The following is a 20,346-nucleotide window of genomic DNA, read 5'->3' on the forward strand; positions in this document are numbered from 1 at the left end:
ATGTGTGCCTCAGCGAAGGACGATCGCTATCAGCGTCTAATGGGCACCGCGGATTTGGATGTGTGTTTGAAGCCATTAAACCAGTTCGTAGATATAAAATTGATTAATTAATTAGAGGATGTGAGGCCTCTTCCTGGAATCACATCAATTATCCAACGGTACAACTAAGCGGATGTAAAGGGGTTTCGATGTGATGAAGCCACTGTGCCCTTTCTACACTACATTCAAAACCAGAGAACAATCCATCACAATTCCTCCAACGCGATTGATTTCGTTTGAACCATCTCGGTTTGGAGCTTTTGTGTTTGCAAGCAACATCAAACATACACCGGTCGTGATAGACGGAAATTCTGAGGGAAAATCCCACCCCAATCCCAACCAGTCAGTGGTGGTGAAGTGAACGAACTCTCGGGGGGTTTTTATGCTGCAACGCTGCATTGCATCTCCCCATGAATGCTAGGGAACCATCAAGGGGCGAGCGAGAAAAGGGAGGGAGGTTATGTTTCGTCAGCTGCAGAGAGTGAACCAGTTTGCAGCTGGGCCGTGCTGCAATGACGGTGGCCACAGCAAGAACCAGTTAGTGACACATGCATGCACGGGCCAACGGATATCGTACGACTATCGATCGTGCACTATCCATCATTTAGGCAACATCCATCATAATTCGAGCAGTTTTGGGATTGGGTAAAAACGAAAAAAAGAAGCGTTTCCTGCTTCTGAACAGCATGTAACAACGATGTGTGCACCCGTGGGGTTTTTGTTTCGTTTTGTTGCTGGCTGTTTGGTTCTACGCAGTTACCGTTAAATGCGATCCAACCTTAAACTCTTCTTGCTACTCCATAGGTAACGTCCAAAAAGGAACGCTCGCGCACGGAGGTCTCGGCGTGACATTAGCTATTGCTCTACCCATGTTTAGGGACAACAGGGGCCCCCTGGTTTGTACGAACTACACTACCCTTAAACGAAACGTGCCCAACATACGGCAGACGGGGGCAGACGGGTAATGTTTATGGTGCGCACTGCTCGGGTACGAACCCGCTTAAAGGCGTAGAGAGAGAGAGAGGGAGAGAGAGGGGGGAGGCAGAAAGCTGGCGTTGTTGCCGGCAGTGGTGGTGGAACGTATAAAAACAAAGGCACGGTCCGGCGGTAGCGTTTAGTAGTGACCGATAGAGAGTTGCGCACGGAGCTTTTTCGTGTCTTGTTTCAGCGCCAACGAAAGTGAAAACGTACTCGCGCACACCGTCACCGTGAGAAGTGAATCTAGACAGGTGAGAGCAACAGAGAGAGAAAGAGAGACAGCGAAAGCATTACACATTACGTGAAATGGTGCACGGTGCACTTTCCTCGTGCGTGTGGAGTTCAATTCTGGGGCCAATCGATGGAAAGTCCGTTTCTATTGGTAGCGAGGAGTACGCACCAAGCCCAGCCTGGACAGCCTGGTGACATAATGATGCGTTTAAAACCGAGCATTTCATAATCCATAGTGCGTGCATTGGTACGCGTATTGGCCCATCCGGTGTTTGGGCGCATTGAAATGAAGTGAAACGCACTTGCGCGCCGGACTTGCGGTTGATTGCGGTTTTGGTGCGCCTGTTCACCTTTACCACGCGGTACCCGCAACGCGATCGAGAGATCGGTGTGATTGGCCGGGCACGCCAAAGTAGTCCACTGTGCTAGCGCCTCCGTTGCTGTCCGGCCTGTGCTTATGTAATTTGCTGGTTCTGCGGTATCCACCACCACCACTACCAGCACTGCGGCTAGAGGAGCCGGCGTACCAAACTTCCAAATTGGACACCATAAGGAAACGAGGTTGAGGAGGTTTGGGACTCGGTGATCGAACACATGTTGCAAAAGTGAGGCACGAAATGTAGCGCAGCCACGATGTGTCGATCTGTCGCGGTCGTCGCTGCCCGGTGCTTTATCTTGCTTTTATATTGGTTGCTATGGCGATCAGTGTACTTTGCCGCCGGCTATGATGTTTAATAGACAGTGAGATATACATAATGCTCGTGTAGAGACGGCCGTCATGGCGTACGCTCTAAGTCTAATTAAAATGTGTGTGTGTGTTTGCAATGTTACTTATTTTAAAAGGTTCACCCTCGTCTCGTCGCTCACCGTTTGGAATTAATATTGCAGGTGACGTGATGGAGGAAGGTGAACAAGATATTAGTTTTCGTAACATACACACAACAGACGGCCACGGCAGTAGGGATCTTTAATTATTATCACACTTTTCCACTCTCCGTTGAGCTGACTGACTGACTGACTGTCCCCATTGCCGACGGGTGATAATTGTGCCGCCGGGGATTTACCAGGTAGCTCCGAAAGTGAGACGCCTATGTTGGCCAAGTTCGTGTCATGGTCAGTTGACTTTGGCGGGTGTTATGTGGGTTGGCGCGTTTTTTGTTGTTGTTGGTTTTGTTTGTTTTCGGCACACGTCCCGCCCCGAGCGAAGAAGCCGTCTGAAGTAACACAACTCATAGGCAGCAACGGTGTCTTTGTAGAAAGGCGCGTTCAGCTTTCAACACTGGACAGTGTTTTATAGTGTTACTGTCCATTGTCCACTGCACCGTCGTGGGCATTTTTTTAGCGAGAGAGAAGTGTTTATGGTCCGGGTTGCATCTTTTTAGCGGTTGCTATGACAACTTTGTTTTACCACCATGACGCAAAGCTCATACGCAACGAACCTTTACTGTGAGCTTTTTTTTAAGCCTTTGACGTAGGTACGCGTGTTTTAATCATTCGAAATTATTGACACGATGCTGTTGTTTGCTCACGACTGTTCAGAGGCACACTTGAGAGGGCTGAACGAGCCAAAGCACTTTTATTCGCAAGATTATTACAGCTTACCTTCACCGCGGCGCCGATGAGTTTCGCCGCAGTGTGCCCTCTTACCTGGGTGTGCAGTAAGAGGCAGCCCTTGAAGTGGTCATTGCACGTGTGCGGTGCGCGGTGGCGAGTAATGTGAACTGCAATTAGCATGCGAATCATCAAACACAAATGAGGTTTGCTGAGCTGAGTGGAGAGCGGGTAGAGATTTTGTATGCCAGACTTATTGAGGTAAAGGTTTTGCTAATAAGCTTCACACTTTAATTGTAATTTTGCGTACACTTTTAACTCTTTACGAGGAGAGGTTTTCACATGAAAGTGTTTAAAAATCGTACTACGAAGAGATCATACGATCAAAGAGACTCTCATCCGCTTCAAACCACTCTTAAAAACGGTGTTTCGCTTTCTTGGAATCAGTTCGAACGAATTGTGAGCGAGTTAAACGTGCGAATTGCCCTATAATTGCCAACAGTGACACGGTTCGCCTATTTGCTTCCATTCCACAATCGATTAGACTTTATTCAGTTGGAAAATTGGGTTCCACGAAATCAGAAAAAGCATCCTTTGCCACGTGCGGGTGAAGAATCAATGTAGACGAGCGTGGGTTCATGCCATCAAATTGAATTTACATGCGGCTTGGTTTTGAGACGAGTTGCCATGTGTTGATTTGAATGTTAATCGCATTTTAAAAATAATCTCCCAACATAAGTTATAAACACCAGTATCAAATTTGTGCACCAATAAGCTCTCTCGATTTATCATGTCTGTGACCTGATGAAACGTTTGTCACCATTCAAGCGACGAAAGCATCCTCCAACCCCAGCGACACCGCCGCCAGAAGAAGTCGATGTAAATTTGGGTAATTTGTCGGATTTACATTAATTACCGCTACCAGTCGAGAGGAAAATCGCTTTCCGTTTTTGCAAAATCCCGCATCACGGTCGGGCTGCACACGGTTTGAAGAAACGGGACGATAATTTGATTTTGTGCGCAAAAGCGTACCACGCGCGTCGTACCAATGCTTTCGCGTGGCGGCAATGCTTGCTCCACGGTCTTGCTTTGGGCTGCGGGCTTCGGGAATGCTAATGCAATAATGGTTCTTGGGGGAGGGGGAGTGGGTTTGGGGGCATTATAATAGTAGCACCAGTAGCATCTGTAACAGATTAAATTGAATCAGAGCTCGAGAATGGAAGAACGGTGCCCTGAATCCTGCCCGGATTCTTTGGCGCGCGCGATCGTTCTAATCTAATCGGGTGAATTATTCTGTCGTGTCTTCGTACCGTGCGCCGTGGGGGGCACGACGAAAGGGCATGGCAATAATAATGTCGTTTCAGCGCTTTGGTTTTGATGGAGAATAAACAAAAATGAGAATGGCGTCTTTTCCTCCCGCGAAGATGATTAAACGATGCTTGAAATGAGCCTGGACCGTTACCATTCTACTAACGACAAGTTTCGCTGACAATATCGCTGCACAAAGGCCGATGTTTTCAAGTTGTGTCAGAATAATTGGTCTTTGCGAATCGGAGTATCGTATCCTTCGATGTTTCGCTTCACTTCGCGTATTGTTAGAGACGTCTTGCCAGCGCGACTCACTGAAGCGTGTGTGCAATGCCACTTGGGGAAGGGAAGGCCTATCGTACGCTCACTACCCGTGATTGGAATGATGATGAGCGATAATGTTTCTTTTTTTTTTAATGGTGGAGGAATTTGATCGCATTGCGTTGTAATCGCTGCCGTTAGCACGATACGGATGGTGGGAGAGTTGTTGTACTGGGACTGTTGTTGTTGTTGTTGTTGTTGTGCTAGTCGATCGATACATTTTATGATGACCGTTTGAAATATTTGATCGTTAGGAAATATTGGCAATTAAAGTTAAGACATTGATTGAATAACTCAGGGTCATATTAAAGGACACTTTTTACAGCTTTCATCAATCTCACTGTCCATCGATGAGTCAACCACAGTCAAGGACAATGACATTGAAGTGTCGTTTTAATTCCATCCATCTATTCCCAGCAAATTGATTTCACCAGTTCTCAACTACCGTTAAACGATACAAGTTCTAACAATTTGCTTTTCATTTGCTTCCTTACCCAGCAGTGTACCGTAAGTTCTTGAAACGGAAAGCAACAATCAACCAAACAGCGGCACAATGAAGCACCTGACGATGGTTGCCATTTTCGCGATGGTGGTCGTGTTGGCCAGCGCCCAGAAGTACACCGACAAGTTCGACAACATCGATGTGGACCGCGTACTGTCGAACGATCGAATTCTCAACAACTACCTCAAGTGTCTGCTCGACAAGGGACCGTGCACCCAGGAGGGTCGTGAGCTGAAGAGTAAGTATCGGGGCTGGTGGGTGGATTGGATTGGGCGGGATTTTAAATTGAATTTAATTTTAAAACAGATCGAACGGTGGCGTTTTGTTGCATTGGACAAATGGATAGAAACAAATTTTATACTTTTTTGATGAGCATGAAACTTAATCAACTATTCAGTGCTTAGTACCAGTTACTAAGTTAATTCACCTTGTTAACCATTCATAGAGCCGGAGCTTTTCAAGAGCTTCGTCCCTTAGCTTAAGTCCCCTTCAGCCCTCCGTAACGCACTCGGTGGAATGAAGAGCTAATTCCGACAATCAAATGTGAATGCTAATGTCTCTCTCTCTCTCTGCCCACAGAAACACTGCCCGATGCGCTGAAGACCAACTGCGAAAAGTGTAGCGAGAAGCAGCGCACCAGCTCCCGCAAGGTAATCGCCCATCTCGAGGAGCGTAAGCCACAGGAATGGAAGAAACTGCTCGACAAGTACGACCCGGAAGGTATCTACAAGAGCAAGTTCGAAAAGATCAACAAGCGTTCGTAGAGTGGGTCGCCCTGTTCCGCTGCCCACCCTGTTCCCTTGTTCCCTGTGTGCTGCAACCCACCGTCCATTTAGTAGGCCGAGATGTAGAGTGAAAGAGAGAGCGAGAGAGAGATGTATAATTCCAGCAAGGAAAGCGGACACAAGGGAAGAAGCTGTTTTGTGCTAACGGAAGGACCTTTTAAGTGGAGACTAGAGGAGATGACGAATGTGATATAATTATGTGAATTGAAGGGCAGAGAAATTCGTTCGAGAAAAAACACGAGGCAGAAGTATTTGATTTAATTCAGACAGAAAACGGGAAGAAGTGAAGGTAGTTAAGGAGAGGCAGCGCATTTTTGTTTGAAAATTTATACTCATTTCCTCACAACTGACAAATGACGACATGAATCATGCTGATAGGACGACCAAGTGTAAAGAGCCATAATTTATTTGATTTTCTATGGAAGAATTGATAATAAAAAACCCCCCAAGACAAACAAAACTCCCCCCTTTTACAATAACAATTGACCATTTGGCAAGCGCTTATTATTCGTCGTGCAAATGTTGCAAAAGAGTTATGAATGAATGAACAAAACGATGGTAAGTTTTGAGTGGAAAAATACGTCTACTTCACAGAATCGACAGACAGAAGGCGGGAATTCAATTTCCTGCCGTCCAACACTGGCTGGAGAAAAATGCACTGATTCACCCACCACACTGTACCAGCATGCCAGCGTACCAACCAGCATAATCGTGTCTGTTCCGAGTGTGTAAACATAGCCCATAGAAGGACCCTGCAGTTGCTGCACTTCACCGGGGAGTGTGCTTGACGTGCTTGCATGTGCATGTAAACCAGCGGGGCCCTGTTTTTCCAGCACACGGTTTTTCTCCATGTCCTGAACATAGGTTTCTCTCTGGTGGTAGGTTTATTTGTTTGCTCGCTCCACACTGCAGTAAGCTCAGCGTCAACGACGTCAGCCCGGCAACAGAGTCAGAGTCACAGTCGGTTAGGCAAACAGCGGCAAATGCATTGTCGTTGGTGCACGAACGCCCAACACAACCACGCACACACGGCGAAGAATGCTATCGTTGATCAGACGTGTCCTCGTGGTAGCAGACGTGGCACACACAACAGCAGTGTCCTAAACAGATCCCTTTTCCGTGGCATGGTTTATCTGGTCCGGTGCAATCTTAACGACATGCGGCAGAGAAAGTAGAAAAAAGGGAAAACTTGTCGTCTTGTTGTTGGTTGGTGAAATGTTGCTTACAACCTCATTTCATTTCTATTAAGCATGTTACATGGTGGAGGGACAACCGCTGAATCGGACGTGAGTGGGGGGAGTGTTGTTTACACTTGCTTTACGTTCTGCTTGTCAAGCTATGCTGGATGACTTGGATGGTAAATAAATTTACAACACCGGACACACTACCGGCGACTGGTCGGCGAGGACACTGAGAAGAGAAGGAAAGTTTTTACCATAGTTACCATAGTGATGAGACGCTATAATCCGTAAGTTATTAATAAACTTGTGGCGGTTTGTTTTGCTGGATATTAAACCTTTGGTTAAACTGTGTGTACAGCATGAAGTTTTTGATTATAATAAATGTTTGCTCGTAATTGAGAAAAAAACACAGATACTCAATAATGATACTTCGTTTTCACCAACCGAGTCGCTTACTTGAAGCTTATTTCAAACGCCACCAAGCTGAAGCTTTCGAAGCTTTCAACGATCATCATCTTCCACCACAGCTTCACACAGTTGACAGTTGTGCTGGCGAGCCGCTGGAGAGCTGAGCTCCTCCTCGCGGGGTCTCTCTCTCGCGAGATCGAACTCCGTGTTGTGTGGTGTGCCGGGAAAGGGCAAACGGGTGAGAGCGTGAGTGCGCCAAACCGCCGCTCGAACCGGGCCGGCTTATAAAACCGAACTTCAACCGTCGCAACTCGGCCATTTAGACTGTACAGGTCTGATCGGTGCAGGTGATTGTGTAACAGGAATCTTCCCTAGACGCTCGTGTGTTTGTCTGTGTTGCTTTGCGGAAGACGAAACTACTCCTGAAGGACTCATTTGTCCGGAAGCTTCATATCATGTGGTGCAAGCAGTTTGCCGGCGCTCTGCTGCTGCTGGTAGCCACCAGCCAGTACGTGCAATCGCAGCAACCGAGCAAGGTTCTGTGCTACTATGATGCGGCCAACTTCCTGATCGAAGGTAAGTCACGGTCGCAATAACACCCGGGTTGCCGGTTCGATTGGAACGATGTGTGCGTGTGTGTGCGCGAGAGAGAAAAACAAGGTGATGTCATGCGTGTGCTGTCGACCTAGACCGATTTATGGCCACCGAGTGCGAGAACTGCAGGGACGAGCCTCGAATTGGTAATGTGGCGTTGTTGTGCTTCTCACCGTTTTGGTCATTTATTCATTTTCAATTGTTCCAACCGGTGACTCACACACACACACACACACACACACACACACGCAGACGCAGCAGGCGTTGGTAAAGGTGGAATCGTTATTGTTATACAGTTTGTGATTGGATTAGGTGATTAGCCGGTTTGGAGGCCGTTTGGGTACGATCAAGATAAGACGCGATCAAGACTAGCTTCTCAAAACGGTGAAGATGCATTAAACATTTTTAATTAACAATTGAAGATATTGAAGTCGATTACTGCAGTGAGTCGGAAGTAAGAAGAAGAAACTACTTAAAATGCTAATAAGTTGTTGTCGAGAATGATCTTCATCTTGCAGAAGATCATGCACAAAATTATTGTTGTGCTGTAATATCAAGTACAATTTAATGGCACTTATAAGCCAATTAGTTTTATGCATATGTATTGTTGGAACGATCATCCAATTTGCCAGACGGGGTGTAATTACAACCAGCACGGTTATGGGTTGAAATGTAATATGCTTGAAATTTGAATACTTAAACGACAATCGCGTCATGCCTGTGTACCATGGCACAGGTTTATGATGATTGTTTGGCCGCAAGCCAGCCGACAATTATCACCTACGAGGAGTAGTGCGAGTCTACTGCGAGGCCAACGGAGCTTGACGGAAGCGGGAAGCTAGAATGTTCTGACACCACCGTCTTTGTTCGGTCACTTTGTAAACACACACACCAGCACACACCGGTAAGCCAGCAAGCCGGTAGAAATCACCGGCGATTACGTAAACAGCACTGAAATTCATTTGGTCATTATTTGTGTGTTGCCTTTTGTACAAGCGATTGGAGGTAAGAAAGCGTACGAAATGGAGGGGATCTTTTCCCTGCCCCGATCGGTCTATTTGTTTCGTTCGTTATCGGTTGCGAGCGTGTGGCAATGGGGGGCGAGGGATTTCAAAATGGGCGCAAAAAAGCCACTGCAGCTAACAAGCACGGTGGTTCACTTTCCCCGGCGATTGATTATCACTCTTTTGGGACGGGAGCATACAGCAGCCGATAACCTTTACCGGGTGTGTGGATTAGTTTGAACCGGTCACCGAGATCACGCAAGTGTAGCCCCTCCCCTCCCGATAAGGACATTCGACAATTGGTGTTGCAAAAGATTTGATTGCAGTACAGGCTGACACATTTGTTTGTGAAACGTTTCTTTACAGGTTTGGGAAAAGTATCGCTCGCTGACATTGATGCCGCCCTGCCCTTCTGTACGCATCTCGTCTACGGTTATGCTGGCATCGATGTCGAAACCAACAAAGCGGTTAGCCGTCAACCGAACCTGGATCTGGACACGGGCAAGGGCAACTACCGCACGGTGACGCAGCTGAAGAGCAAGTATCCTTCGCTGAAGGTGCTGCTCGGTCTCGGAGGCTACAAGTTCTCCGAGCCCTCGATCAAGTACCTCACGCTGCTGGAGTCAGGCGCTGCCCGCATCACCTTCATCAACTCCGTGTACTCGCTGCTGAAGACGTACGGATTCGATGGTGTCGATCTGGAATGGCAGTTCCCGATGAACAAGCCGAAGAAGGTCCGCTCGACGCTGGGTGGTGTGTGGCACGGATTCAAGAAAGTGTTCAGCGGCGACAGTGTGCTGGATGAGAAGGCTGAGGAGCATCGGGAGGAGTTTACGGCACTGCTGCGTGAGCTGAAGAATGCGTTCCGCTCGGATGGATACCAGCTGGGTATTACCGTGCTGCCCCATGTGAACTCGTCGGTGTTCATGGACATTCCGGCCATCATTAACTATCTGGACTTTGTGAACATTGCCGCGTACGATCAGCAGACGCCGACGCGCAACAAGAAGGAAGCGGATCATGCTGCTCCACTGTACGAGCTGAGCGATCGTGTCCCTGGTAACAATGTCGATGGACAGGTTCGTCTATGGTAAGTTGATCGAAAGAACGCTTGGAAGATGTTGTAGAATAGATTTATAACGACCTGTTTTTCCTTCGTAATATGCACAGGCTTACGAACAACGCTCCTGCATCGAAGCTGATCGTGTCGATCCCCACGTTCGGACGTGGCTGGAAGATGAACGGCGATTCGGGCATTACCGGTGTCCCACCACTCCCAGCGGATGGTCCTTCCAATCCGGGTCCGCAAACGCAAACCGAGGGCTTCTACAGCTGGGCCGAAGTGTGCGCTATGCTGCCGAACCCGAGCAACACCGCCCTGAAGGGTGCCGACGCTCCGCTGCGCAAGGTTGGCGACCCAACGAAGCGCTTCGGATCGTACGCGTTCCGTCTGCCGGACAGTAACGGAGAGCACGGTGTGTGGGTGAGCTACGAGGATCCGGATACGGCCGGCAACAAGGCGGGCTACGTGAAGGCAAAGAATTTGGGCGGTATTGCGATCAACGATCTGTCGTACGACGACTTCCGTGGCAGTTGCGCCGGCGAGAAATTCCCGATCCTGCGTGCCGCCAAGTACCGGCTGTAGACAGAGCGAGCGCATGGGAGTTTATTGTTTTACACCTTATTTTAGAGGATAATGATTTATTTTGAATAAAAAATGACATAGAATGGAATGACTTGGAGGTGTTTTTTTTAATGTTGTTGGAGGAAAGAAGATTATAATCTCATATGAGCTAGTTAAGTAGGATCAGCATCATAACTAGGCTCACAGATTTGCTGAATCTATTGTATTCATCAGCTGTTCAATTCTAAGAAACTACTCTTCATCAACCATTCAGCAAAACAACCGCAGCAAAAACCCATAACCAATTGAATCACTTTGTTGTGGAGTAGGAGGGAATTATATTCCGACGTAAACAACCGGCACTATCATGGATCGAGCGGACTCGGCTAACAGGGCAAGTGACACAGCATCAACAAAAACAACATTTCGTCCGCGATCCTCGCCTAGCCCCGTGAGCCGGTGTACCGAAATAAACGAACAATCATGTTTATTGCCGGGGCTAGAAGAAGAAAAAGAGTGAAGAGGCCTGCGATCAATCTATCAAGCGAGATGCGAGATCTTGTCGGACTAAAACACCATAAATCATCCTAAGGTCGGAGTCTAGTTTTAGGCCGGGGTCATTTGGGGATTAGGCTGTTAGGAAGGCATCCGAAAACAGACGACTTTTGACAAATCCAGTTTTGATGCACAACAAACGCACAGGAGAAACCGGTCCTCCAGACAAGAATTGAGCTGATAGGAAAAAGAAGAAGCAGCAACAAAAAGATGCTTCCCATCTGCTCGATCTGGAACTCTCGAGCGCTTGCCCGATGAGAGGCTGTGTGCGATTCACTCATCAAGAGAAAGGGCTCCGCCGGTTCGAATCGCACCCGAGCACCCATGGTCGAGCCGTTATAAGAGCTGATCTGTGCCCGGGCGTTCGTATCAGTTTGGTGCGAGTCGTCGTGGAAGCTGCTAGAAAGAAGCCGCGATCGTTCGTTGTTCTGTTGTCCCTTGTGGTCGTCGATAAAGATGTGGTCGGTGTGGAGGTTAGGCGTCCTGGCCCTGGTGCTGGGCATGCTGGAAGTGTCGTCCGTGCAAGGACAGAACGCAACAACGGGACCGAAGGTGCTTTGTTACTACGATGGTAGCAACGCGTTGAGGGAAGGTAAGAACGGTTTTGGGTGACAGACACGATCGCAGTGCCCCGCTGTGTGATTAATTAAACTCACTTAGGCTGCATTTGTGTGCGTTCAAGTCAAGGTGATAAGCGCACACAAGGGTAGAGAGCTTTATCAGGCACACTGTACTGGCCCAGTAGAATTATGGTTGTAATATGATTAAGCCGATGACGGTTCGTGCTCTGTAGAGACGTTCGCAAGTGCAGTTGATTGGCATGTAAATTAATCACTTGATCGCGTCTCAGTCTCGCTTATCCCGCGTTTCGATCGCCGCCTCCTTTTGTCTGACCCTGAGCTCAAAGTCTGCATCTGCTTATTCTCATCTTCTTTCCTCCTTTTTTGTAGGTCTCGGTAAAGTGACCGTGTCCGATATTGAGCTAGCGCTACCCTTCTGTACCCATCTGATGTACGGCTATGCGGGCGTGAACGCTGAAACGTACCGGCTGCGTTCGCTGAACGAAGATCTCGATCTGGACTCGGGCAAGAGCCATTTCCGAGCAGTGACCACACTGAAAAGGCGTTACCCTGGGCTGAAGGTGTTCCTGAGCGTCGGCAACTACCGTGATCTGGGCGAGGAGAAACCGTTCGAGAAGTATCTAACGCTGCTAGAATCGGGCGGCTCGCGTACGGCGTTCGTGAACAGTGCGTACTCGCTGCTGAAGACGTACGAGTTCGATGGGCTCGATCTGGCCTGGCAGTTCCCGCAGACGAAACCGAAACGCATTCGCGGCTGGACCGGTAAAGTGTGGCACGGATTCAAGAAGCTGTTCACCGGTGACAGCGTGCTCGATCCGAAGGCGGACGAGCATCGGGAAGAATTTACCGCACTGGTGCGCGATCTGAAGAATGCGTTCGTGCACGATAAGTTCCAGCTGGGGTACACGCAGCTGCCGCACGTCAATCAGACCATCTTCCTGGACATTCCCCTGCTGAAGGATAACATTGACTACGTGAATGTGGCCGCGTACGACCAGCAGACACCGGAGCGCAACCCGAAGGAGGGCGATTACACCGCCCCGATCTACGAACCGGCGGAGCGTGTCGTGGGCAACAATGTGGACGATAAGGTGAAGGCGTGGCACTCGCAGGGCACTCCGCTGGACAAGATCGTGGTGGGCATTGCGACGTACGGTCGGGGCTGGCGGTTGGTGGGCGATTCCGGCATTACGGGCGTTCCCCCGATTCCGGCCGACGGTCCTTCGCCGGCTGGTCCGTACACCAACGTTCCCGGGTTCTACAGCTTCGGCGAGGTGTGTGCCAAGCTGCCAAACCCGGGCAATGCGAATCTGAAGGGAGCGGAGTATCCGTTGCGCAAGATCAACGATCCTACGAAGCGCTTTGGGCCGTACGCGTTCCGCATTCCGGATGAGAATGATGAGCATGGCATATGGCTGTCGTACGAGGATCCGGAAAGTGCGGGCAACAAGGCGGCGTACGTGAAGGCGAAGGGGCTGGGCGGTATCTCGATTAACGACCTGGGGCTGGACGATTTCCGTGGCACGTGCTCGGGCGATAAGTTCCCGATCCTGCGTGCGGCCAAGTACCGGCTGTAGGTGCTGGGGGTGTTCGGTTTAGGGCGTAAGGACGTAGCATTAACGAAGGATTGTATCCGCTTTTACATACCAAGACAACGAGTGTGATCGACAACTCACAAATAAATGTTTTTAACTGATTTTGATTCATACTTGATGATTTTAAGAGGAGATTCTTAGGTGCTTGAAACAAGGGTTATAAAGAAGGTCAAAGGTCAGTATTGACTATTTCCAGTAAATTAATGTAGCTCAATCGTGAACTAGCAGGGATGAAGCGAATGCTTGTTTTGTTCGCACGTTTACACTTCACTAGAACATTCCTGATGCGCTGTTGAGTAAGGGAAAAGCACACATTTCCTTCGCCAATCCCAAAACCGCCCCAAAAGCGTACGAACAACTTCAATTTCCTCCCAGTTTGTTTTTTTGTGTTGCGTTAGGCTTTTGTTACTTTCTACCGGGTTCTACCGGAAGCTTCTCTACACTAGAGTTGGTGTGCATCGTGTGTTGAAGAACCCTACAATGCATGTTGATTTTGTCTGCGAATGCAATCGGAAGTGAATTTCTTGTTGAACTAGGACTTGTACAAAAAACCTCCCGGTCGGTTTGTTCTGTTCGGGGGTTTTTTTTTGTATGCTCCCCTTTTTCCTGCTGATCGCTTTTGCAGAAGGGAGCTTGTGGCTGTTTGTGTGTTTTGTGCAGCAGCAGCAGTAAATGTCATGTGCAGGCAGCGGGAAACCATACACGTGTCCGCCAAACGGGAACACAGTACGCAGCAGCAGTAGCAGCAGCAGCAGCAGTGGCGTGTAGCTTTTTATTGTGAAGTACGCAAACAAATGCTTTGCGCGAAGGTATGGTGCGCGCACCACAGTGTAGTAAAGGAACCGTGCGAATGCTGCACCGAGCACCAGAAGCGTGTGTGTTTGGTTTGCTGTTTCGGCTGCTGCTGCTTTTTCCACTGGAAAGGAAACTCGAGAGCTAGCAAAATGGCTCCAAACCCTTCCGTATCGCTGCGGTGGGGGTAAAAGGCTTTCTATTGGGCCGCACGTGTAAACATTGAACGGGTGAATTGCTTGGTCTTCTGCAACCTATATTCGATTTGCAGCAGCAGCAGTACACATTTTGTAGGGCAACATTGCCTTAGGGTGCTTTCAGATTGCACACCGAGCTGCTCGAGGGTCGAGGTGGGTTTTGCAAATTGGAAGGGGAAGGAGCGAAAACTCAACCGTTTGAATTTGCTGGAAACTTACTTAGAAATGTCAGCAACATGATTCAATGCAATCATGAGCTTTTGGAGGCAATGTGGGTTGGCTGTGTCGACGCAAAGGACCAACATTTGTCAAAGTTCTTGGAATGCATGAGTTAGTTCCATCGAGTGCATATGAGATTGTTTTGAAGAGTTTTTGAGAATAATTAACATGTCAATAAAATTCAATACTACGGTTCGGCCCCTTTATACGTTCTCAAACAGAAGAATCTACATTCTTTAGGAGTTTATTCGTTGTTTGAATTTCAACAGCAAACCCACACATTGTTATTTTCCAACCAATGTGCTAGCTTATTTGGACGAATCAATTTTCCCTCACGAAAGCAACCAGTCAATAGAATGCTACTACCCAACAGCTCTCGTTCGATTGATTCGTACGTCCGGTTGGAAGAAAGGCAAAAACGTGAGAAGCATTTCATTCAAGGCACATAAGGGTTTTCCTTGAAAACGTGTTTTTTTTCTTCTTCTCGGGAATAAACAAGCGTCGACCGGCCGCGGAAGCACTGTCTGCAAATTTAAACTTGTTTGTCGTAATTTGAACATTTCCGAACACGAGTGATGCGATGAATTTTAATGCGCTTTGTTGAATTGACCAACGATGAGCTCTGTTGATAAGGAGCAACAACCACAAGCAGTAAGAGGAAAAAATCAACAATAAAAATACTAAGAAACGTTCGAATTGTTGTGCTTAAAAGGAAAAGAAACATTTCACTCTGTTTGAATCCAGCACTCGGACCTGGAAGCAATTAAATAACCAAACACACCAAGAATCCGATAATGGTTCCTGGTATGAATATTTAAAATGCACCATGATATTTCTCACTCTGTGGTGTTCTCAAATGAACGTTATTATTTATTCATGAGCAAAAAATGCCACTTTCTCAATATGTAAACGACCGTCCTCTGATCCTGTTTGTGCTTTTTTCGTGTCATTACGTAAAGAAAACAACGAAACAGCACTTAATGCAAATTTTATGACTCAGATCGTGTCTTTTCTCCATTTCTTGCTAGAACTGCATCTACAGAATGGCCAAAATTGGCGCTACACCTACAATTAATGGACCTTCCGATAGAGCAAATAGCACAAACACAAAGCAAAAAAAGGCCATCCTAGAGGACAGAGAATTCCTACACCCTCCCCGTACAATTATGCTTGCCATCTAAGGGGTCACACGACATAAATAATGAAGGCGCATGGGCAGAAGGAAAAGAGAAACAAAAACAGCAAACAAACGGGACAATCCCTCCCCATAAAGCAACGAACGACCCGGGAAGCACATCCTCGTACAGGCATAAGCAGAGTCATTAGTAAACAATTTGCCCCGCCGGACGAGCCGGAAGCCGGAAAACAAATGAGCAAAGATTAGTACAATTAGTTAGGGAGCAAGGGAAAACGGCACACCAAGTGGTGTTGGAGCCCAGAGAGAAGGAAAATAAATCCCCAAACAAGCATCTTACGATGAACGACGACGATGATGATGGTGATGGGGATGAGAAGCGAAAGTAATTTAAGAAATTTTAATTGCCTTCCCTTACCGGATTATACGCTGGACGCTTCCGAAAATGTGTGTACCGCCGCTTTGCACCGCTGTGACTTGCTTGTGACGCGCACGCTGATGGAGACGCCTGGTTGTGACTAGCGACCGTTCAGTGGTGGCGTTGCCTACTTTTCGCGACGAGAGAGGGACAAATTTTGTTCTTAAACAGGTGGCGCTCCTTAATCTCACACAAAGTACACGCACACACAAACACGTACAGGGCAACTGTGCTTAAGTAAAGAGAAATTGTACCAAAGAGTGCTATGAGACGTTGAGCTGTTTAATTAAACGTGATTAATGGAGAAGGAAATGCTCCCCCCGGCCGGAGAGTATCAGAACCCAAAAGATCACACTGCGGTTGGTGAGACGTTGTGTTTTTTTTCTTTCTTCAGCTTTGTTTTCTGTGCACTCTGCACACTGTTTGCACAATCTACTAACTATAAAGTGGTGAGAAAATCCAATTAAAAAAGCCTAGCGACGACGGAACGTTTCATGTTTCGCTTTCACCAGAGCAGCGGTTGCGACGGAGAGGTGCCATTATTCTGAACAACTTCCTCTACCGATGGATGGGTAAGGGTCTTCATAAAAGGTGTCGAGTTCGTTTGAGTGTGCCTTTTAACAGCTTCCTATCGTTAGCTCTATTGATTCCCGTCACACCATCACACCAGGGTGTGCCTGTCGGGTGCCGTTAACGAGTAGTGATCGTTATGGCGACACAATTGAGCGCAGGAGGCCATGCGAAAATGGTTAATTAGTATAAAGGAGAAGTGAAAACAGAGTACCATGTGAGTTGTTTCTTATATTTTGTATAATTAACCTTGTTATATAAATAATTTCATTCTTCAAACATTGCTCTTATCTTCCAGCTAATGGCAAACATACACAGCTGCTCAAACGTCCATTACTTGTCCATTACACCGGCAAGTGTACACACAGCCCTGCGTTGGCCAGTTTTGGAAGAAGAACCTCATCTACGCAACGCCCCAGGATATGCTTACACAGCATGTTGATCATTCTCATTAAGTTGCCAGTTAGATTTGCTGGCAGGCTCGGACAGACAGACAGACGGGCTCTCGAAGCACTTTGCCTTCCATCCGTCAGGTCAGTTTTGCTGCTTCTGCTGTTTGTTCTGTATCTCTTTCCCTACTCCAGCAGCTTGCCAAATGAGTACCACTTCTGGGGTGGTTCTGTTTTTGCAGGACGGTCCAGTTGCAGCTAGAGTGCCCCTAAAGGGAATTTCAGAGTAGGCAGACATAGGGTTTTCCCTATTGATTAAATATGCATCACTGTCAATATGTTTGTGTTGGTTCTGACTCCCAAACGTCGGAGTCGGACTGCTGCAATGGCACAAGTGCTTGGTTACGACACCTTCAAAACCTAGTGCCTGGTGAGTCCTTGGCGTATGTATATTATCTGTGTGTTTGTGTGTTGCTGAGTGTGTTTGCGAGGCTACACAAAAAGGGCTTCTTGAAAGGGATAAACTTTATCGTACTTCAGCGCCGCTGCCAGAGAGTGTCTGGTGTGGTTTCTTTGCGCCCTCTTCCATGCTTGAAGTGTTCTTTATTAGCAACACTTCCAGCACGAAGAGCTGACGAAGGTAGATCGTATTCTTTGGTGAGGTGGTGCTTGCCTTGTGGGGCGGAATCCATCGAACACCGTTTACGACTCAAGACACTCAGGGGGGTCGTGGTGGGATTGGAGATATTTCAATTTCGATTTCCATCGTCACTTGGGCGGTTGGTGCACAGCTACACTTCGCACACACGACCGGTGCCCAAAGTGCATTCCAGGGAAAAGTGACACAAAGCAAAGACGAAATAAATCAACGGAAAGTGTATTTTTCCCATTTTCGTTTGATCGAAAATGGACGCATTTTTATGTTGTTCCGAATTCGGTTCCGGTTTCCATCTTCTTGGGAGAGGCGTACAGAGCGAGCGCGAACCATAAATTATTGATTGTATCCATTGAAGCGCGACCCGCAGGCAGAACCGGACGGCAAGATTTACTGCACAGCATTTGGTTGATGTCACTTCCGGAGTCGATTGGAGGAAGTAAGCGGTTCGATCGGCCACCGTTGATAGAAGGAGAGCGATAATTGAGCACTGGTTGGGAAGATAAATGAGGCTGCGGTGTAATGAGGCGTCGTCGTACCCCACTAGGAAGTGATTTTTGCCGCTCTTGCTGTATTCGAGTTTCAACGAAAGCTCAACCGAAAATAATGATAATGATATAAGTGGAGAGAAAATGGGAAATTGTTAATGGAGTAACATGAGTAATGGAAAAGAAGGAGTGTTGCTGCTACATCTTGAGATGTCGCAGATTTTCCACAATCAAAGTAAGCCACTCTTTCTGGCAGCTCGATGTAGAAGCGCCATCTATCAGAATGTAGTGGTATTACGTAGTAGAATGACAGTTTTTAGTAGATTTTAGCTTGTTAATGGGCTTAAATGCAATTTATTTCATTTTTCGAAGGAAAAAAAAGAGCTTTTATGTCAAAAACCCTCATACGCAAAACATAAAAGCTTCACTTTATCCAAGAAAGTAATAATCGTTTCGAAAACTACAAGATCCATGCTCCGGCTTAACACATCCAAACACTACATCCATTGCGTCACATTTACGCTTCGCATTTGGCTTTTTATTTACGCCAAAATCTCATCCACTTTTATGACACATACGTGCGTCCGTAAAGCAATGGCGCGCATGCATGAAACGCAACCTGAAACCATTCTGAAATGTCCGTAACAGTTAAATCACGCACGCAAACACACACACACACACACGCATGACACACGGATTTAAGCCATAGAGAAGGTAGGCAAGCCGGCAGCAACCGGAGCACGAACCTGGGCGCATAAATTATGTTGAATTTATAGCCTACAGATGGTTAACGGGACGAGTTCCGGTTGCGAGTTGTGAGAGTCGAGTAAGTGACATTACGCTTTATTTCTGTCCTTTCCGCTTTTCATCCACAGAGAGAGTGAGAGAGAGAGAAAGTGAGCAAAACTTAGTGCCGCCCGGTGAAAGGTTGGTTGGATAAATTTGATTAACCTGTATATTTTGGCCAAACATCCGTTACTGCCTGCTGCCGCTGGGACGATATGTGCCAGAGCGTTTTGTCATTTGATAGCCTTCACGCGTACACCGGGCCAGTATGAAGGTATCCGAGCACGAGAAAGCCAACCTTTTCTGGTACCCAAAGTACGGGTAAGAGTATTAATTTCAATTAGTGTTTCTTGCTTGAACATCGGAAAACAGCCAACAGACGAACGAAGCACACGAAAAAACAGACACAACACGTTACTGTCTGTGTGTGCCGGGTTAGTGAAAAGTTTTATGAGTAGCATTGTGTAGCAGTTTGTGTGTACGTGTGCGTGTGTGTGTGATGGAAATTGGACATCCCCTTTGGCATCGAAAGCAAAAGCCACCCGCTTCATGGACAATATCCTTGCCGTAGTGCTTCGAAACGCATTTAATATTTATATACGGTGAAGCGCTTTTGTGCGCCAGAAAACACGTAATCGCCATTCGCCGGGCGATGACGAAGCAAACCAACTAACCAGAACCAGAAGAAAATGGGATTAAATTGTGTTTTTGTCAAAAGGAGATCTGGGCAACATTCGGCATTCGGTGGGATGAGACGCCTTTTACCCCCCGAAACATGGACGATAATCCCTCTCTGCCATGGAGGACATGAGGATACGATACACACTAAGCGAACACAATCCTTTAAATCCAGCTCTTGAAGGTTGTGGATGGAGGAAAAAAGCTTTTCGCTTGCCTCTCATTTCTCATTATACACATTCCAGAGCTTTTCCCTTTCTTGCCCTTTTTCTTGCGAGAATATAGCCTCCTTTGATCGTCATCACCATCATCATCATCATCATCGTTTGGCAAGACGCTCGTTGGCAGATTTCATACGCAATCGAGCCTTAACAACAGCAACAAAGTGTGTGTGTGCGAAAATGTGCTTTTCCTGTGCCGTTTTCCGAGCATTGGAACGGAATTGGGCGGAAAATCACAAATGGCTATAATTTTCTCACCAATTTAAGCGGGCGAGAATGAATGAAACGGACCAAAAATTCGAGGAAAACGAACAAGTTCCTTATAAATAAATACTTCGACAGTGGATAAAAGCGAAAATGCCATGCGAGGGCACACAATGTATTAACGATGGCGAGCACACACACACACACACACACACACACACACACACACACACACACACACACACACACACACACACACACACACACACACACACACACACACACACACACACACACACACACACACACACACACACACACACACACACACACACAC

At 47.3% G+C, this 20,346-nt stretch overlaps 2 protein-coding genes across 5 annotated transcripts; both read left to right on the plus strand.

Moving 5' to 3' along the window:
- The first annotated feature begins 1,128 nt into the window (after positions 1-1,128).
- Positions 1,129-10,635, plus strand: LOC4578332 (chitinase-like protein Idgf4). 4 transcript variants are annotated; one of them, XM_061659293.1, is made up of 4 exons: positions 4,982-5,055; positions 7,837-7,880; positions 9,269-9,992; positions 10,073-10,635. In XM_061659293.1, the coding sequence occupies exons 1-4, from the start codon at positions 4,982-4,984 to the stop codon at positions 10,545-10,547; spliced, it is 1,317 nt and encodes a 438-aa protein (XP_061515277.1). In that variant the 3' UTR covers positions 10,548-10,635. The 4 variants fall into 4 exon arrangements, with proteins under 4 accessions (XP_061515276.1, XP_317400.2, XP_061515277.1 ...); XM_061659292.1 differs by lacking the exons at positions 7,837-7,880; positions 9,269-9,992; positions 10,073-10,635 and adding exons at positions 1,129-1,268; positions 5,510-6,175 and having other exon boundaries at positions 4,927-5,168; XM_317400.4 differs by lacking the exons at positions 7,837-7,880; positions 9,269-9,992; positions 10,073-10,635 and adding exons at positions 1,129-1,268; positions 5,510-6,175 and having other exon boundaries at positions 4,930-5,168.
- A 438-nt stretch (positions 10,636-11,073) lies between these two features.
- On the plus strand, positions 11,074-13,370 carry LOC1277890 (chitinase-like protein Idgf4). Its single transcript, XM_317398.5, has 2 exons — positions 11,074-11,673; positions 12,032-13,370. Exons 1-2 carry the CDS (start codon positions 11,538-11,540, stop codon positions 13,237-13,239), a joined length of 1,344 nt encoding a protein of 447 aa, XP_317398.3. The 5' UTR covers positions 11,074-11,537; the 3' UTR covers positions 13,240-13,370.
- The last annotated feature ends 6,976 nt before the right edge of the window (positions 13,371-20,346 follow it).

This window comes from Anopheles gambiae, chromosome 3 (genome assembly GCF_943734735.2).
Source record: "Anopheles gambiae chromosome 3, idAnoGambNW_F1_1, whole genome shotgun sequence".
Classification (NCBI taxonomy): Eukaryota; Metazoa; Arthropoda; class Insecta; order Diptera; family Culicidae; genus Anopheles; species Anopheles gambiae.

What these genes read in the sequence shown, in the direction of transcription:
- LOC4578332 (XM_001237924.2), top strand. Translation starts at nt 7,760, where the DNA reads ATGTGGTGCAAGCAGTTTGCCGGCGCTCTGCTGCTGCTGGTAGCCACC. An exon ending in GGCCAACTTCCTGATCGAAG is followed by an intron (nt 7,881 to 9,268) that starts GTAAGTCACGGT and finishes GTTTCTTTACAG; the next exon opens with GTTTGGGAAAAGTATCGCTC. An exon ending in GATGGACAGGTTCGTCTATG is followed by an intron (nt 9,993 to 10,072) that starts GTAAGTTGATCG and finishes TAATATGCACAG; the next exon opens with GCTTACGAACAACGCTCCTG.
- LOC1277890 (XM_317398.5), top strand. Translation starts at nt 11,538, where the DNA reads ATGTGGTCGGTGTGGAGGTTAGGCGTCCTGGCCCTGGTGCTGGGCATG. An exon ending in TAGCAACGCGTTGAGGGAAG is followed by an intron (nt 11,674 to 12,031) that starts GTAAGAACGGTT and finishes CCTTTTTTGTAG; the next exon opens with GTCTCGGTAAAGTGACCGTG.